The sequence below is a fragment of the Haliotis rubra genome, unplaced genomic scaffold, assembly GCF_003918875.1.
Source record: "Haliotis rubra isolate DU_JTF1 unplaced genomic scaffold, ASM391887v1 Scf892, whole genome shotgun sequence".
NCBI classification, from domain to species: domain Eukaryota; kingdom Metazoa; phylum Mollusca; class Gastropoda; order Lepetellida; family Haliotidae; genus Haliotis; species Haliotis rubra.
The window spans coordinates 10,467-25,612 of NW_025767626.1; the positions used below are offsets into that span (position 1 = coordinate 10,467).

General features: G+C 43.7%; 1 protein-coding gene across 1 annotated transcript; it reads left to right on the forward strand.

The window, feature by feature from the left end:
• Positions 1-11,323: 11,323 nt before the first annotated feature.
• Positions 11,324-13,932, forward strand: LOC124263648. Its single transcript, XM_046698301.1, has 3 exons — positions 11,324-11,381; positions 11,890-12,467; positions 12,595-13,932. The coding sequence occupies exons 1-3, from the start codon at positions 11,324-11,326 to the stop codon at positions 13,930-13,932; spliced, it is 1,974 nt and encodes a 657-aa protein (XP_046554257.1).
• The last annotated feature ends 1,214 nt before the right edge of the window (positions 13,933-15,146 follow it).

Here is a 15,146-nt window from a genome sequence, read left to right on the forward strand (position 1 = left end):
CAACTAGGGCATATTACATGCGGGTCAGCAGCAGAAAAACGTAATCTACAAACAGTACAGATTTTCATCAACGTAATACTAGCTGAACAATCACGAAATCCTGTGAATAAACAGTAGAAATACGATTAATTATCAATACGTATTAATGAAGGATACTAGTGTCGTAGGCACTTTGATGGGGTATGGGTTTTATCGGGAAATATAGACATGTTTGTATATTCTCTGAGTTAAGTTAAAGTTGTGTTATCTAAATCTAAATCACAGTGCTGACAATATAAATGAAATATCAGCAGCTTATTATCATGACCATCAGCACAGCCATGTGCAGATCCGCTGCCTGCCTGTAATTAACCCTAATGAACCTTAGAGTATGGCCGGCTGGCCACGGAAGTTTAACATTGTGGATGAGGTGCATGCTGGATACTGCAGGTTGATCATACATGTATCGTAATATGATACAGGGCAGCCTGACAGTCAGTATAGTATATAGACAATGAATTCTTAATGTAACGGGACTTGACCCTCGGACAGCGGCTAGGCAGGTGGGCTGACGATCGCCTCTGTGATGCTGCCTGGCCGTTGCTGCACTATCATGTAATTACAAACTTAGCTGACGAATAAAGTGTTGTGGACCCACTGATGGACTTTTGTGTTTGAAGAGACAATATCCCCACAAACGCTTTAACCAGCCCGGGATATATTGGTGGAGACAAGATCCCTGAACCTCTCTGCAAGACGTTTTTCAGCAAATATCTGTCGAGATTCATCCATCCTGGGTCCACATCACAACAGAAGTCAAACAGGCACCACCATCAGGCTAAGTCTACGAGAACAGCCAGCCACCCAGCTTGTCAACTGAGTAACAATTTGCATTTTGGACGCTTTGGAGATCCATCGTTTACAACTACAAAAAGTGATAGTGTTTCATGGAACGCCGGTGTAAAACAAGAACTGGTCCGTTGGACGCCCACCGCGCACAGATTCAAGCAACACCTGTACGACGTCCTCCTTCTTCCATATCCTGTGTCTGTGTAAAGAAACTCAAAGACTGATTCCAAGATCTAAGAGGTCACCTCATCTACCATGTGTTATTGACATTGTGACTTTTAGTGGACTGTGCTTTGTTCTGTGAATTTGTAATTGTTCTGTGTTTTCCACGATTGTAACCTACAGGGTGAGTGTTTATACCATTTAGTTCATTCTTTAAAGTACAATGCCTCTCTTTTCGTTTAAATCTACTAAATCTGACGACGGGTCCTCTAGTCCATCCTGTTTTCCCTGGAGGGTCCTCCGAAAGTCTAAACGTACAACTACCGCCACTAGCTCAGTCTCTCCATCAGCCTCCCCTCAGCCTACCACCTCTAGTCCCGGTAATCACCCATGTCGAATTCACAATCCCCACTGTGATAACCGTTGTTGCTCTCCCCTCAATGTTCCTCCCGCCCGTGAACGCGCCCGCTGACCATTCCCAACCCCATGTCTGCTGCACAACCCTCCCAATGCCACTGTTTGATGGACATGATCCCCGCTCTGCATCTTCCTGGCTAAGCAGATTCCAGAAATTTGTTAATATTCAAAATTTGGCTGATGAAGAAATCATTAACGTTTTCCCCTATATTTATCGGAATCTGCGCTGATTTGGTATGAAGGACTTCCCTGTAAAGACAATATGACATGGCCCGAACTCAAACAATCTTTTCTCAAATGGTATGGCCCCACATCTATCCAAATTATAAATCGTACAAATGCCCTTATCGACAGGAAACAAAAGAGCATGAGGACTTTTCGATTATTTCTTCAATCAATTCGACATGAGGCATCCCTTTTGAAATGTAACAATGACCAATTCATAAAAGACCTCATTTTCAGAAATTCCCTTCCTCATATCGTTCAATTTATTGCCACCAGACGCCATGACACTTTGTCCGATATGATAGAAAGTGCCCAGGTAGCAGAGGACACATACCAAATGTCTGGTGTGGAGGGAATCATGTCTCTCATCTCATCCATTAAAGTTAGGCTGGATAGACTACATGAAGGGCAGCAGAAGCCAACTAATGACTTTCAACCCTCCCCCAGCAATGCATTCCCCCAACCCCTCCCTTCCCTCTGCCATCACCCAGTTTTCCCCGTCCCACCACCTCCCATCCCACCCCCAGTGTATCATGCCCACAGACACCCATTCAAATGCATCCACTGTGGGTTATACCATCTCAGTCCCCAAGAGTGTCGCCTCCACCCCCTCAACTTATTTCCGACACCGCTTATTACCTTCTTTGTAAATGTGTTCCGTTTCATGTCCCTGTTCTGTATTCTCTCTATCGCAGCATACACCTGTGTGTCTATGTTCCATCAAAGTAATTGTCTGTCCTCCTGGCCACCGCTTTCTAATATGTACTGAAGCATATATGTATGTATTCATGGGCCGTTGTTTGATTAATGTTTGGTGTTGAAAGATGTGTTTGAAATATGTCTGAGATTGATTTGCCATGCTTTGCTTTTCATGGTAGTGTTGTGCCCATAAGCTGGAATATGATGTTTTTGATATATATCTAATTGTGTTGTTGATATGATGTTAATAGGACTTGAAAGTGCGTTTAGAATGGTGTGACGAGTGTAGATGAGAACATGTGTGTGTGTGTATGTGTGTGCCTTCAAATATAAGAAGAGATTCATGTTTATATTGTATGGAAGCTTGACTAATATTTAGGAATTTGTTGTCCATGCATAGGATAAAATGTGCACCGAAACATGCAATCTTTCACCTGAATTTCTTGAATGTATTTGTAATACAGCTACTTAAGCTTAATCAAGCAAATTATTCTGTCATTTATGTTATTGTTTTAAAGAAAAACAGAAAAATGGTTCCACGACACAAATCTTTATATGTCCTATACAAATCTTCACACAAATGTTGTCATTCTTATGTCGATATTCCTGTCAGCAAACCTCAGCTGAAATCATGTGTCTTTTTAACAATGTCGGTATTATAGAGCTTATCCCTACTACTGAGGAATTTGTGTAATTATTGTCACATCAGCTAACCTGTGATGTTATTTGGCTATTTGAAACAATATCATAACTTTTCGTATAGGTGACGTATAATGTATCTAATGTATTTTGTAACTTAATCGCTACCTCATTCACAATGCTTATAAGGACGTGGGACACGTCCTTTTTCACAGAAAGGGCGTATGTCGTAGGCACTTTGATGGGGTATGGGTTTTATCGGGAAATATAGACATGTTTGTATATTCTCTGAGTTAAGTTAAAGTTGTGTTATCTAAATCTAAATCACAGTGCTGACAATATACATGAAATAGCAGCAGCTTATTATCATGACCATCAGCACAGCCATGTGCAGATCAGCTGCCTGCCTGTAATTAACCCTAATGAACCTTAGAGTATGGCCGGCTGGCCACGGAAGTTTAACATTGTGGATGAGGTGCATGCTGGATACTGCAGGTTGACCATACATGTATCGTTATACGATACAGGGCAGCCTGACAGTCAGTATAGTATATAGACAATGAATTCTTAATGTAACGGGACTTGACCCTCGGACAGCGGCTAGGCAGGTGGGCTGACGATCGCCTCAGTGATGCTGCCTGGCCGTTGCTGCACTATCATGTAATTACAAACTTAGCTGACGAATAAAGTGTTGTGGACCCACTGATGGACTTTTGTGTTTGAAGAGACAATATCCCCCAAAGCGCTTTAACCAGCCGGGATACTAGCTATACCTCTATAGTAACCTATAGGAGGTAACTAACTAAGAAAAATCAAAGGATATAGTGTGTAAGGAGACACAGGCGCTCTCACATCCTGCTCACTGGGCGAAGAAGGAGAGAGTGAAGCATGAGGCCAGAGGGTGGCGCCACCTTTTCCCGCGCGAAGGCAAAGGGAGGCAACTCGTGGTGAGTACTAATTAGTGATTTTACATTGAAGGGAGCTTCAATTAAGGAGATACAAGTGTTCCACTATGTTCGCAAGAAGAAGAAGACAAGCAAAAGAGCATGAGTCATGATAAGGAAAAATTAGTAGTTTTGTGTTTTGATTCAAAGTTTGCCATTTGGACTTGTAGGCCCATTCTTGATGCATCCTGAGATTGAAAGGATTGCCATTTGGATTTGTTAGCCCCATCCTGGATACATCCTCAATGTAGGAGGATTGCCATCCGGATTTGTAGGGCCCATTCTGGATGCATACTTATATTGAAAATGAGTAAATGGCGAAGGGTTGGGGAATGATGACAGCAAAGTTTGGAAATACCACAAGGTCAACCATTTATAATTGGCGAGGTGGATATGGCTGTGACTTTATGTAATCAATGGGGATGGGTTCGGTACATGCAGTGATAGATGGGATAAGCTAGTTGGTTACCACTTACTTATCTAGTGGGTGAAATGTTTGGAACCATTCCTAACAAAGCCCATAAAAAAATGTGACAAGCAACAATTAATGTATTGCTTACCCGATAAATTAGACACGATACGGTTGGCACAGTTTGGAAGAAGGTAAACGTGTTATAACACAGTTGATATACAGGATGGGGTTGTGAAATGCGGGATGTATAGTGCTTTCGCATATGGATGTATGCCGGCTGCGACTGAGATTCGTTGATGATTTATGTATGTGGTTAGATAGCTGGTGAGGCTTAATCCTATTCATGTATTGGGGGGAATGGTGCCAAGACACAGGGTGCGTTGCAAGCCGGGAATGGCTGAGAGTAAGCAAAGGAATCACTCAACCCTAATCCTAATCCTTGCAACAGCTTGAAGTATTGCTGACTCTTACCGTTTGCTTGCCTGGCCTTAATGAAGAACCTATTAGAAGAGTGTGGATGACGAGTGATGAATTTGTGATTGCTGGTGAATACATTGATGATGTGGAACAAACAGAGGATGCTGGGACGTAAGCTGTGTTTGCCAATAACCCTAACCATGAAGAGCAACAATTATTGTTCAGCCGCTACATTCAAATTTCCCTAAGCCCCTAAGCCGCCATGTTGGTTTGAAATGCATCCTCACCATGCCAATGCCAACCCACATGCATCCAGCATGATTGGTCCCCATACTACATGCATTAGGGAATGTCACATACCCATCCTTATTGGGCAGGCCCACATCCTGGATGCATCATCATACTGCAATGCCACCCCAGATTCATCCAGCATCAAATACCCCCTTATCATCCTGCATCCATCCGCCGTGAGAGATACCCATCCGGTTTTGCAATTCCCATCCTGGATGCATCCTCATCATACAATGCCGCTTCAGATTCATACAGAATCAGTCCTCATCATCCTGCATGCATCCGCCATGACAGATACCCATCCGGATTTGCAGGCCACATCCTGGATTCATCTTCATCTTACAATGTCAACCCAGGTTCATCCGGAATCAATCCTAATCATACTGGATGCATCCTAATCAGGCCAATGCCAGCATGATTGGTCCCCATACAGGGAATGTCACATACCCATCCCCTATGGGCAGGCCACGTCCTGGATGCATCCTAATAATGCAATGCCAACCCAGATTCATCCGGTAGCAATCCCCTTATCATCCTGCATGCAACCGCCATGACACATACCCATCCGGATCTGCAAGCATCAAGCATTAATCCCTTGTAAGGCGAATGGCTGCGGCTTGCTTGTATGCTGGATACTTGATTGAAGTTGTTTAAAGACATTGAAACTGTTTCATGGTTCATCCAAACTGATAAAAGGATATTTGGTGGCTGTCCTGCAGACCCATCAGCATCCAACTGGCTGGGTCAATGTAAAGAGGGAGTAGTGTTGGCAAGAAAGAGCTGCAGGATGTGTCAAGTTGGTTCTCATGACCTAGAGAATAAGGTGATTGATCACCGGTGTCAACTGAGAGATGAAGATGAGCACCATCAACGTTGTAGTTTTCTGGGAGAGCTCTCTAAAGGGAGTCAGAAGTATTGGAGCACACTGTGGGGCATAAATGGAAAAAGTTGCCTCATGCAACTACAGAACTTCTCTCTTACATCTGGACTTCAAGATCCCATGCATGTTTTTAGAAAGCATAGCACAACATGATTTAGGACTTCTCCTTTATCGTGTTTTTGCTGTCAAGAAGTACGTCACTTTTAAGTGGCTGAATGAAAAAGTATGGAATCTTCCCTATTCATATTTACACATTTCAAGTACCGTATATGACCGACTATAAGTCGGAAATTTGATACCAGAAAATGAAGGTAAAAAATCAGACCCGACTTATACTTGAGTTCATTCATCTACCCAAAAAAATCCCGAGATCAGGTGTGTGAATCTGCCAACTCAACTGGCAATGTTTACACCGGAAGCAGGACGCATATACGTACTGACAACGTTTCCAAAGGTAAATGACATCGTGGGACAAAACATAAAATATAAAACTTTGTTGTTTGTCTTTTGTAAAATATATTTCATAGTATAAACAATAAATTAAATTTAATCAGATATTTTTATCACAGCTATGCACTTACCGGTATTTTGTTATCGCGTGATAAAGTTGGGCCACGTGACACGACTTGTTTCACGTAAAGTAAACTTATTTGTATTCTGTGGCAGTTTTGTGTGGTGGTTTTGAAAAATACTGTTTATGATGAAAATGCAAGTTTACATTTATATCCAGATAAACCACGAAAGAAGCAAAAACTATAGCAAGATTTTTTTCCATTTGTGACATGTCATAAAATGCCCGTGACCTCTTCTTTTATATTTTCATTTTTACGTGATCAGAAAATTTCTTAAATAATATGTATGGTCGCCTATTTCCCGATATCAGTGGCTTTTCGCTCGGTAACATGACAACGGAAAATACCTCCGTTTTCGAAGCTTCGTATGAATAACATGCGAGGCGAATCGTTTGATGTCGGGCATCGTTCGAAAGCTCTGAACATCAACAATATCACTGTACCCTTGTCGAGAGTATTTTTCACACTTGTAAGAAGCAATTTTATTGGATAAAAATTGGTTTCTAATGACGCTTTTTCGCCACAGTCTGCTATTAGTTGTCGTGATTGGTCAAAACCAGACACGTGACCTAAGGCAGCCAATCATATTACGGCAATGGATAACGTCCTCGTAAACGAAAACCTTAGATGTAGACGAAAGTTTTGGGTAAAATAATGCTATTCTGAACATATTAAGCAAGAAATCGCTACCTATACGTAAATTATGGGATTTATTTGACGTATCGTGCTAGGTTATGACCTGTGACAAAAATGATTCATGCATATATTTTCGCATTAAAACATCGTGTCCGAGCGTGAAGATTGAGACGGCGATACCGATTCGTACGGGGAAAGGGGCCGACTTATACTTGAGTTACATGGTTTTGGCAAGAATTTAGGGGGTTGAGAAAGGGGCCCGACTTATAGTCGGATCCGACTTATAGTCGGTCATATACGGTAAGCCAGAAGAGACTTCTGGCAAAGGGGACATCGAAAACTGTACCAGTGTTAAACAGTCATGATCTTCACTTCTGACCTTACATCATATTATTCCTTTGATTACTGGACCCAGAATACCTTTGGGTGATGAAAAATCGATGAATTTCCTTAGACCTGAGCAAATGGTTCTCCTCTGCACCTGCTGTCCTACTGTCACAGAGACACATCATCCATACTCAGGATTTTTATTTCCATTTATCTTGAGAAAAGCAAAGAATTATACCCAAAGTCATCATTCATACCTAAAGAGCTCTCTATTATCCATTTTCAAGACAAATGTTGTTATTTGGGTCCTTAAGGCACCACTGGTGTATGCGCTTTGGAGGGAAGCATGGGTTTTGCAAGGAACTTCAAAAATCTTCCATTTTTTCTTTCAAAGCATCACCAGCTGCACGTGTTTGAAGCAAACTTGAATAAAGGGTGAAATGTCAAATAACTTTCTTTATGATGACGATTCAGTTCAGAAAGGCCAGGAAATTAATTTTTCCACCAGATACCCCACACTGTCATAAATACTGGCTGATCCAAGTCACACAGAGGCATATGATAAGTGAAAGTACACAGCACACCATCTGTATCTATACATGGCCTGCATTATCAGACTGGATGTTGTAGCAGAACATGATGAAGATACACCAGTATTGGCTGTTCTCAAAGGTATTGTAGTGTATTGCAAAGAAAAATACTTTGTCCTCCAAAGCACAGACAAACTATCTTGGTTTAATGAACATATTTTGCATTACATTTTAAAACCAAATACTTAGAAAGACTTCATATTTGAGATCATTCACAAGTCTGCAAAGTAAGTGATCACTCAGTGTATATAATTATACACAGTAAAAAAAGTGTTGCACCCCCATATTAAAACTCTGGTTACGTTGGCATATCCAAAACACACGATCAGGTTGTTGATGATAACCATTCTGCTAGGATTTGGTGTTGAAGTCATTAATGTTTTCGTAGTGAAAACGATCTCTAAAACATAGCAACCTGCACGTGAATATCATACTTCATGATTTTTGCAAATTGCAGTATGCTCATGTGATGAATCTCGCCTATAAAAATTGTTTTTCTGGCCGTTGAATCCATTGTAACGCAGCATGCCGGGTGCGAGAATAGCAGATGCAGTCAAGTGGCAGATTATTGGACTCCATAGGGCAGGTCTGTCCTTCAAGGAGATTGGCAGAAGAACCGGGCGTCATTACTCCACAATAAGCCGCCTGGTGAGAAAACATGCGCAGACTAATGATGTAAAGAATCGCAGACCTTCAGGCAGACCACGTATAACCACAGTCAGGGATGGCAGAGCATTGCTAAGGCTGGTCAGGCGACAACCCTTTGCTTCAAGTGCAACCCTGAAACGCCAATGGCTTCCTCATCGTCAGATCAGCGACCAAACAGTGAGAAATCGTTTCAAGGCCGCTGGATTGAGGTCCAGAAGAGTCATCAAGAGCCCCCAACTCACAGAGAACCACTAGAGGTTACGTCTAGCCTGGTGTAGACAAAGACAAGGGTGGAACTTGAGGTCTTGGAGAAAAGTCCACTGGTCAGACGAGAGCAGATTTCTTCTGCATGTTGTGGATGGCAGAGTCAGAGTTTGGAGGCGTCCGGGTACAGCTTATGCACCTAGGAACATCATGCCAACGGTACCATATGGAGGTGGATCGGTTATGGTATGGGGTTGCTTCTCATTTGACTGTAAGCTGTATCTAGTGACCATACAAGGCACTTTCACGGGCGATTGCTACATTCAGGAAGTGCTTGATCCAGTTGTTGTGTCCCATTTTGACAATCATCCACTTGCAACCAGGCCAATATTCATGGATTATAATGCTCGGCCACATCGTTCACGAGCTGTGACCCAGGTCATCCAGAACAATGCACTGACTCACCTCCCATGGCCAGCAATGAGTCCAGATCTCAATCCCCTGGTACACATATGGGACATTTTGGGCCGTCTGATACAACGCAGGGATCCTCCTCCACAGAACGTCGCGGGAACTGGAAGCAGCATTGCCGCGAAGAGTGGCAGCAGCTGCCCATAGAGCGATTTCGGACGTCTGGTGAGGGGTATGAGACGACGACTGGAAGCTGTTATCCAAGTACTGGGCGGAAGTTCACGATATTGACTGTTAGGTGTTTGTCCACTCTCTGTATGTCAGTTTCAGCCTAAGAGAAGTTTTGTTTCGACATTAAATTTCCATTTTTTACCATACTTAAAACCGTCTCGTTTTCCTTGAATTTGAACACAATACTTAAGGGCAAGATCCTTACATACCATGAGGTCAGGGGATACCCCATTTCAGTTCATTTTATAGGCACAAGACTGGTTTTTGGTGTATGCACCATCCAGGTTCTAATTCCCATTCTGTTATCGTTCAGTTACGCCAAAAACATCATACCCCGGAAAAAAAGATAGGGGGTGCAACACTTTTTTTACCGTGTATATAATGAAAAGCCAGCTACAATGAATTCTAAACTCTCACACTTTGGGAATTCTTCTAAGTTGACAGTAGTCTACTGTGCGAATTGCATCCTTGAAAATCCCAAATGCCTTTATGCAAAGTCTTGAACAACACAAGAAGCTTGAAAAAGTGTGTTTTTGCTCAATCTCTAGAAGAGTTGAAGGAGAAAGGTAAATGTTACTGATATAATGAGGTATTTGGGAAACAGCGTCGCTTAAGGGTTTCAGCGTTATCAATATTCATGCAGCATGATAAACAGTCTATCTTAAAAAGAGAGTGTAATGTTTGATTCAGATAAGTAAAATAACTTACCCATGAATTGTCATTCCATCCATACGGTTGTTTAAATTGATAAGGATTCTGTTATACCTTGTTGATCAGTGATATCAGGACTGTTTGACTTGCAGCTTGCAAAACACTGGATGTTGACAATCATGACATACGAGTCAACACATTAAGTGATGGAACAGAAACTGATGAGGATGATACAGATGTGCTCATACTCCTACAATCTGTACCAGCAACACCATTGGGAACCTGTACCAGCAACACCACTGGGAACCTGTACCAGCAACACCATTGGGAACCTGTACCAGCAACACCATTGGGAACCTGTACCAGCAACACCATCGGGAACCTGTACCAGCAACACCACTTGGAACCTGTACCAGCAACACCATTGGGAACCTGTACCAGCAACACCATTGGGAACCTGTACCAGCAACACCACTGGGAACCTGTACCAGCAACACCATCTGGGAACCTGTACCAGCAACACCATTGGGAACCTGTACCAGCAACACCACTGGGAACCTGTACCAGCAACACCATCGGGAACCTGTACCAGCAACACCACTGGGAACCTGTACCAGCAACACCTGGGAACCTGTACCAGCAACACCATCGGGAACCTGTACCAGCAACACCATCGGGAACCTGTACCAGCAACACCATTGGGAACCTGTACCAGCAACACCACTGGGAACCTGTACCAGCAACACCATTGGGAACCTGTACCAGCAACACCATCGAACCTGTACCAGCAACAACCAGCAACACCATCTGTGCCAAGGAACCTGTACCAGCAACACCATTGGGAACCTGTACCAGCAACACCACTGGGAACCTGTACCAGCAACACCATCGGGAACCTGTACCAGGAACACCATCGGGAACCTTACCAGCAACACCATTGGGAACCTGTACCAGCAACACCACTGGGAACCTGTACCAGCAACACCATCGGGAACCTGTACCAGCAACACCATTGGGAACCTGTACCAGCAACACCATCGGGAACCTGTACCAGCAACACCATCGGGAACCTGTACCAGCAACACCACTGGGAACCTGTACCAGCAACACCATTGGGAACCTGTACCAGCAACACCACTATGAACCAGTACCAGCAACACCATCGGGAACCTTTACCAGCAACACCATTGGGAACCTGTACCAGCAACACCATCGGGAACCTGTACCAGCAACACCATCGGGAACCTGTACCAGCAACACCATCGGGAACCTGTACCAGCAACACCACTGGGAACCTGTACCAGCAACACCATTGGGAACCTGTACCAGCAACACTATCGGGAACCTGTACCAGCAACACCACTGGGAACCTGTACCAGCAACACCATCGGGAACCTCTACCAGCAACACCATCGGGAACCTGTACCAGCAACACCATCGGGAACCTGTACCAGCAACACCATCGGGAACCTGTACCAGCAACACCACTGGGAACCTGTACCAGCAACACCATCGGGAACCTGTACCAGCAACACCATTGGGAACCTGTACCAGCAACACCATCAGGGAACCTGTACCAGCAACACCATTGGGAACCTGTACCAGCAACACCATCGGGAACCTGTACCAGCAACACCACTGGGAACCTGTACCAGCAACACCATTGGGAACCTGTACCAGCAACACCATTGGGAACCTGTACCAGCAACACCACTGGGAATCTGTACCTGCAACACCATCGGGAACCTGTACCAGCAACACCACTGGGAACCTGTACCAGCAACACCACTGGGAACAGATAACATCCAGCCCGCAACACAGGAACTGAGTACAGTTGAAGACACTGCACACCATGAGAGTAGTGTCAGCTTGTTAACGGCTGATAACATCCAGCCCGCAACACAGGAACTGAGTACAGTTGAAGACACTGCACACCATGAGAGTAGTGTCAGCTTGTTAATGGCTGATAACATCCAGCCCGCAACACAGGAACTGAGTACAGTTGAAGACACTGCACACCATGAGAGTAGAGTCAGCTTGTTAACAGCTGATAACATCAAGCCCCCAACACAGGAACTGAGTACAGTTGAAGACACTGCACACCATGAGAGTAGTGTCAGCTTGTTAACGGCTGATAACATCCAGCCCGCAACACAGGAACTGAGTACAGTTGAAGACACTGCACACCATGAGAGTAGAGTCAGCTTGTTAACAGCTGATAACATCCAGCCCGCAACACAGGAACTGAGTACAGTTGAAGACACTGCACACCATGAGAGTAGTGTCAGCTTGTTAACAGCTGATAACATCCAGCCCCGCAACACAGGAACTGAGAACAGTTGAAGACACTGCACACCATGAGGTAGTGTCAGCTTGTTAACGGTTGATAACATCAAGCCCGCCAACACAGGAACTGAGTACAGTTGAAAACACTGCACACCATGAGAGTAGTGTCAGCTTGTTAACGGCTGATAACATCCAGCCTCCAACACAGGAACTGAGTACAGTTGAAGACACTGCACACCATGAGAGTAGTGTCAGCTTGTTAACAGCTGATAACATCCAGCCCGCAACACAGGAACTGAGAACAGTTGAAGACACTGCACACCATGAGAGTAGTGTCAGCTTGTTAACGGTTGATAACATCAAGCCCGCAACACAGGAACTGAGTACAGTTGAAAACACTGCACACCATGAGAGTAGTGTCAGCTTGTTAACGGCTGATAACATCCAGCCTCCAACACAGGAACTGAGTACAGTTGAAGACACTGCACACCATGAGAGTAGTGTCAGCTTGTTAACGGCTGATAACATCCAGCCCGCAACACAGGAACTGAGTACAGTTGAAGACACTGCACACCATGAGAGTAGTGTCAGCTTGTTAACGGCTGATAACATCCAGCCCCCAACACAGGAACTGAGTACAGTTGAAGACACTGCACACCATGAGAGTAGTGTCAGCTTGTTAACAGCTGATAACATCCAGCCCGCAACACAGGAACTGAGTACAGTTGAAGACACTGCACACCATGAGAGTAGTGTCAGCTTGTTAACGGCTGATAACATCCAGCCCGCAACACAGGAACTGAGTACAGTTGAAGACACTGCACACCATGAGAGTAGTGTCAGCTTGTTAACAGCTGATAACATCCAGCCCGCAACACAGGAACTGAGAACAGTTGAAGACACTGCACACCATGAGAGTAGTGTCAGCTTGTTAACGGTTGATAACATCAAGCCCGCAACACAGGAACTGAGTACAGTTGAAAACACTGCACACCATGAGAGTAGTGTCAGCTTGTTAACGGCTGATAACATCCAGCCTCCAACACAGGAACTGAGTACAGTTGAAGACACTGCACACCATGAGAGTAGTGTCAGCTTGTTAACAGCTGATAACATCCAGCCCGCAACACAGGAACTGAGTACAGTTGAAGACACTGCACACCATGAGAGTAGTGTCAGCTTGTTAACAGCTGATAACATCCAGCCCGCAACACAGGAACTGAGTACAGTTGAAGACACTGCACACCATGAGAGTAGTGTCAGCTTGTTAACAGCTGATAACATCCAGCCCGCAACACAGGAACTGAGTACAGTTGAAGACACTGCACACCATGAGAGTAGTGTCAGCTTGTTAACGGCTGATAACATCCAGCCCCCAACACAGGAACTGAGTACAGTTGAAGACACTGCACACCATGAGAGTAGTGTCAAGTTGATCAATGTATTTCTTCCCAACGACTAGGTTGGTCTTTAAGTATACATCTTTAATTTTAGCTCATCAGGTCTGAAATCCAGAGTTAGCTCCCTTTGAATTATCTGCCCACCAGAGCTTCATTGAGACCTGATAACCTTGACATTCTTCTGTTCCTGAAGGAAAACATGAAGTGAGAGTTTGTTTGTGAAACTTTGTTATTACAAACTGTGCAACTGAAGTTTAGTTTAACCATATATATATTTTGTGGTATCAGTGCATCTCCACTCATGTGGATACATACCTGTCAACTCTCATGTATTTACCCAGAAATGTACGCATAAAATGTGACTGTATGGCACTGTGGCACTGTGGCACTGTATTCGTTCTGTCTGTTCATCAACCTTAAACAATTCACTTTCATATTTTGTCTTGGAGGTTTAGTCCCTTCTGCCATGTAGGGTGCCTGGGTAGCTGAGAAATTAGCTCTCATAAGCTTATCATGACAGATAATTTAAATGTCTAGTTTAGCAATGTTACAACTGTGACAATAATTTATTATTGTGCAAAGGTTTTAAAGTGCTGTTATGTTTATTTCAGCAAACCTTGTAGGAATGATGACGAATGAACCATATTCATAGTTCGTTGATGGATCAAATGACACAGGCATGGAGAGAAGATGATTCCTTTGACAGTTCGAGTCTTCGATGTTAATTCAAGTAGAGTAGAATTTCATCTTTTTAACATGCCGCACAACCGGAGTCAGTTCTGCAACTGCTGCTACGATATTTGATAAAATCATATATTTCAAAAACTTATATGGCATGACATTCTGTGGCAAAATTGTGTTGTGTTTGGTGTCGACAACACCAGTGTCAATCTTGGAAACAAAAACAACATCAAGACAAGAGTTGTGCAACACGTCATGTTACTCTGTTTGATGTGCTTGCCATTTAGTGCACAATGTAGCCTGCAAAGCATCAGATGCTTTTCAACATGCTGTGAATTTCAACATTGAAGGTTTTGAGTTGATGTTTACTACTGGTTCCAATCCACAAAGCATAAGGCCTTCCTCACAGACTCCACACAGGTAGTCAAACATGTATGGCTCAGTCCGGAGAGAGCAGTGTCGCGAAATCTTCAACTCTATGAAGGAAGCAAACGCTACTGTACATCCACAGATGAGAGTAATGCAAGGTTCCACAGATGAGAGTAATGCAAGGTTCCACATATGAGAGTAATGCAAGGTTCCACAGATGAGAGTA

Bases quoted from the DNA above. Each gene is read 5' to 3' on its own strand.
- LOC124263648 (XM_046698301.1), top strand. From the start codon at position 11,324: ATGAACCAGTACCAGCAACACCATCGGGAACCTTTACCAGCAACACCA. The intron at 11,382-11,889 runs GTACCAGCAACA...AACCTGTACCAG, and splicing joins AGCAACACCATTGGGAACCT to CAACACCACTGGGAATCTGT. The intron at 12,468-12,594 runs GTCAGCTTGTTA...CCGCCAACACAG, and splicing joins CTGCACACCATGAGAGTAGT to GAACTGAGTACAGTTGAAAA.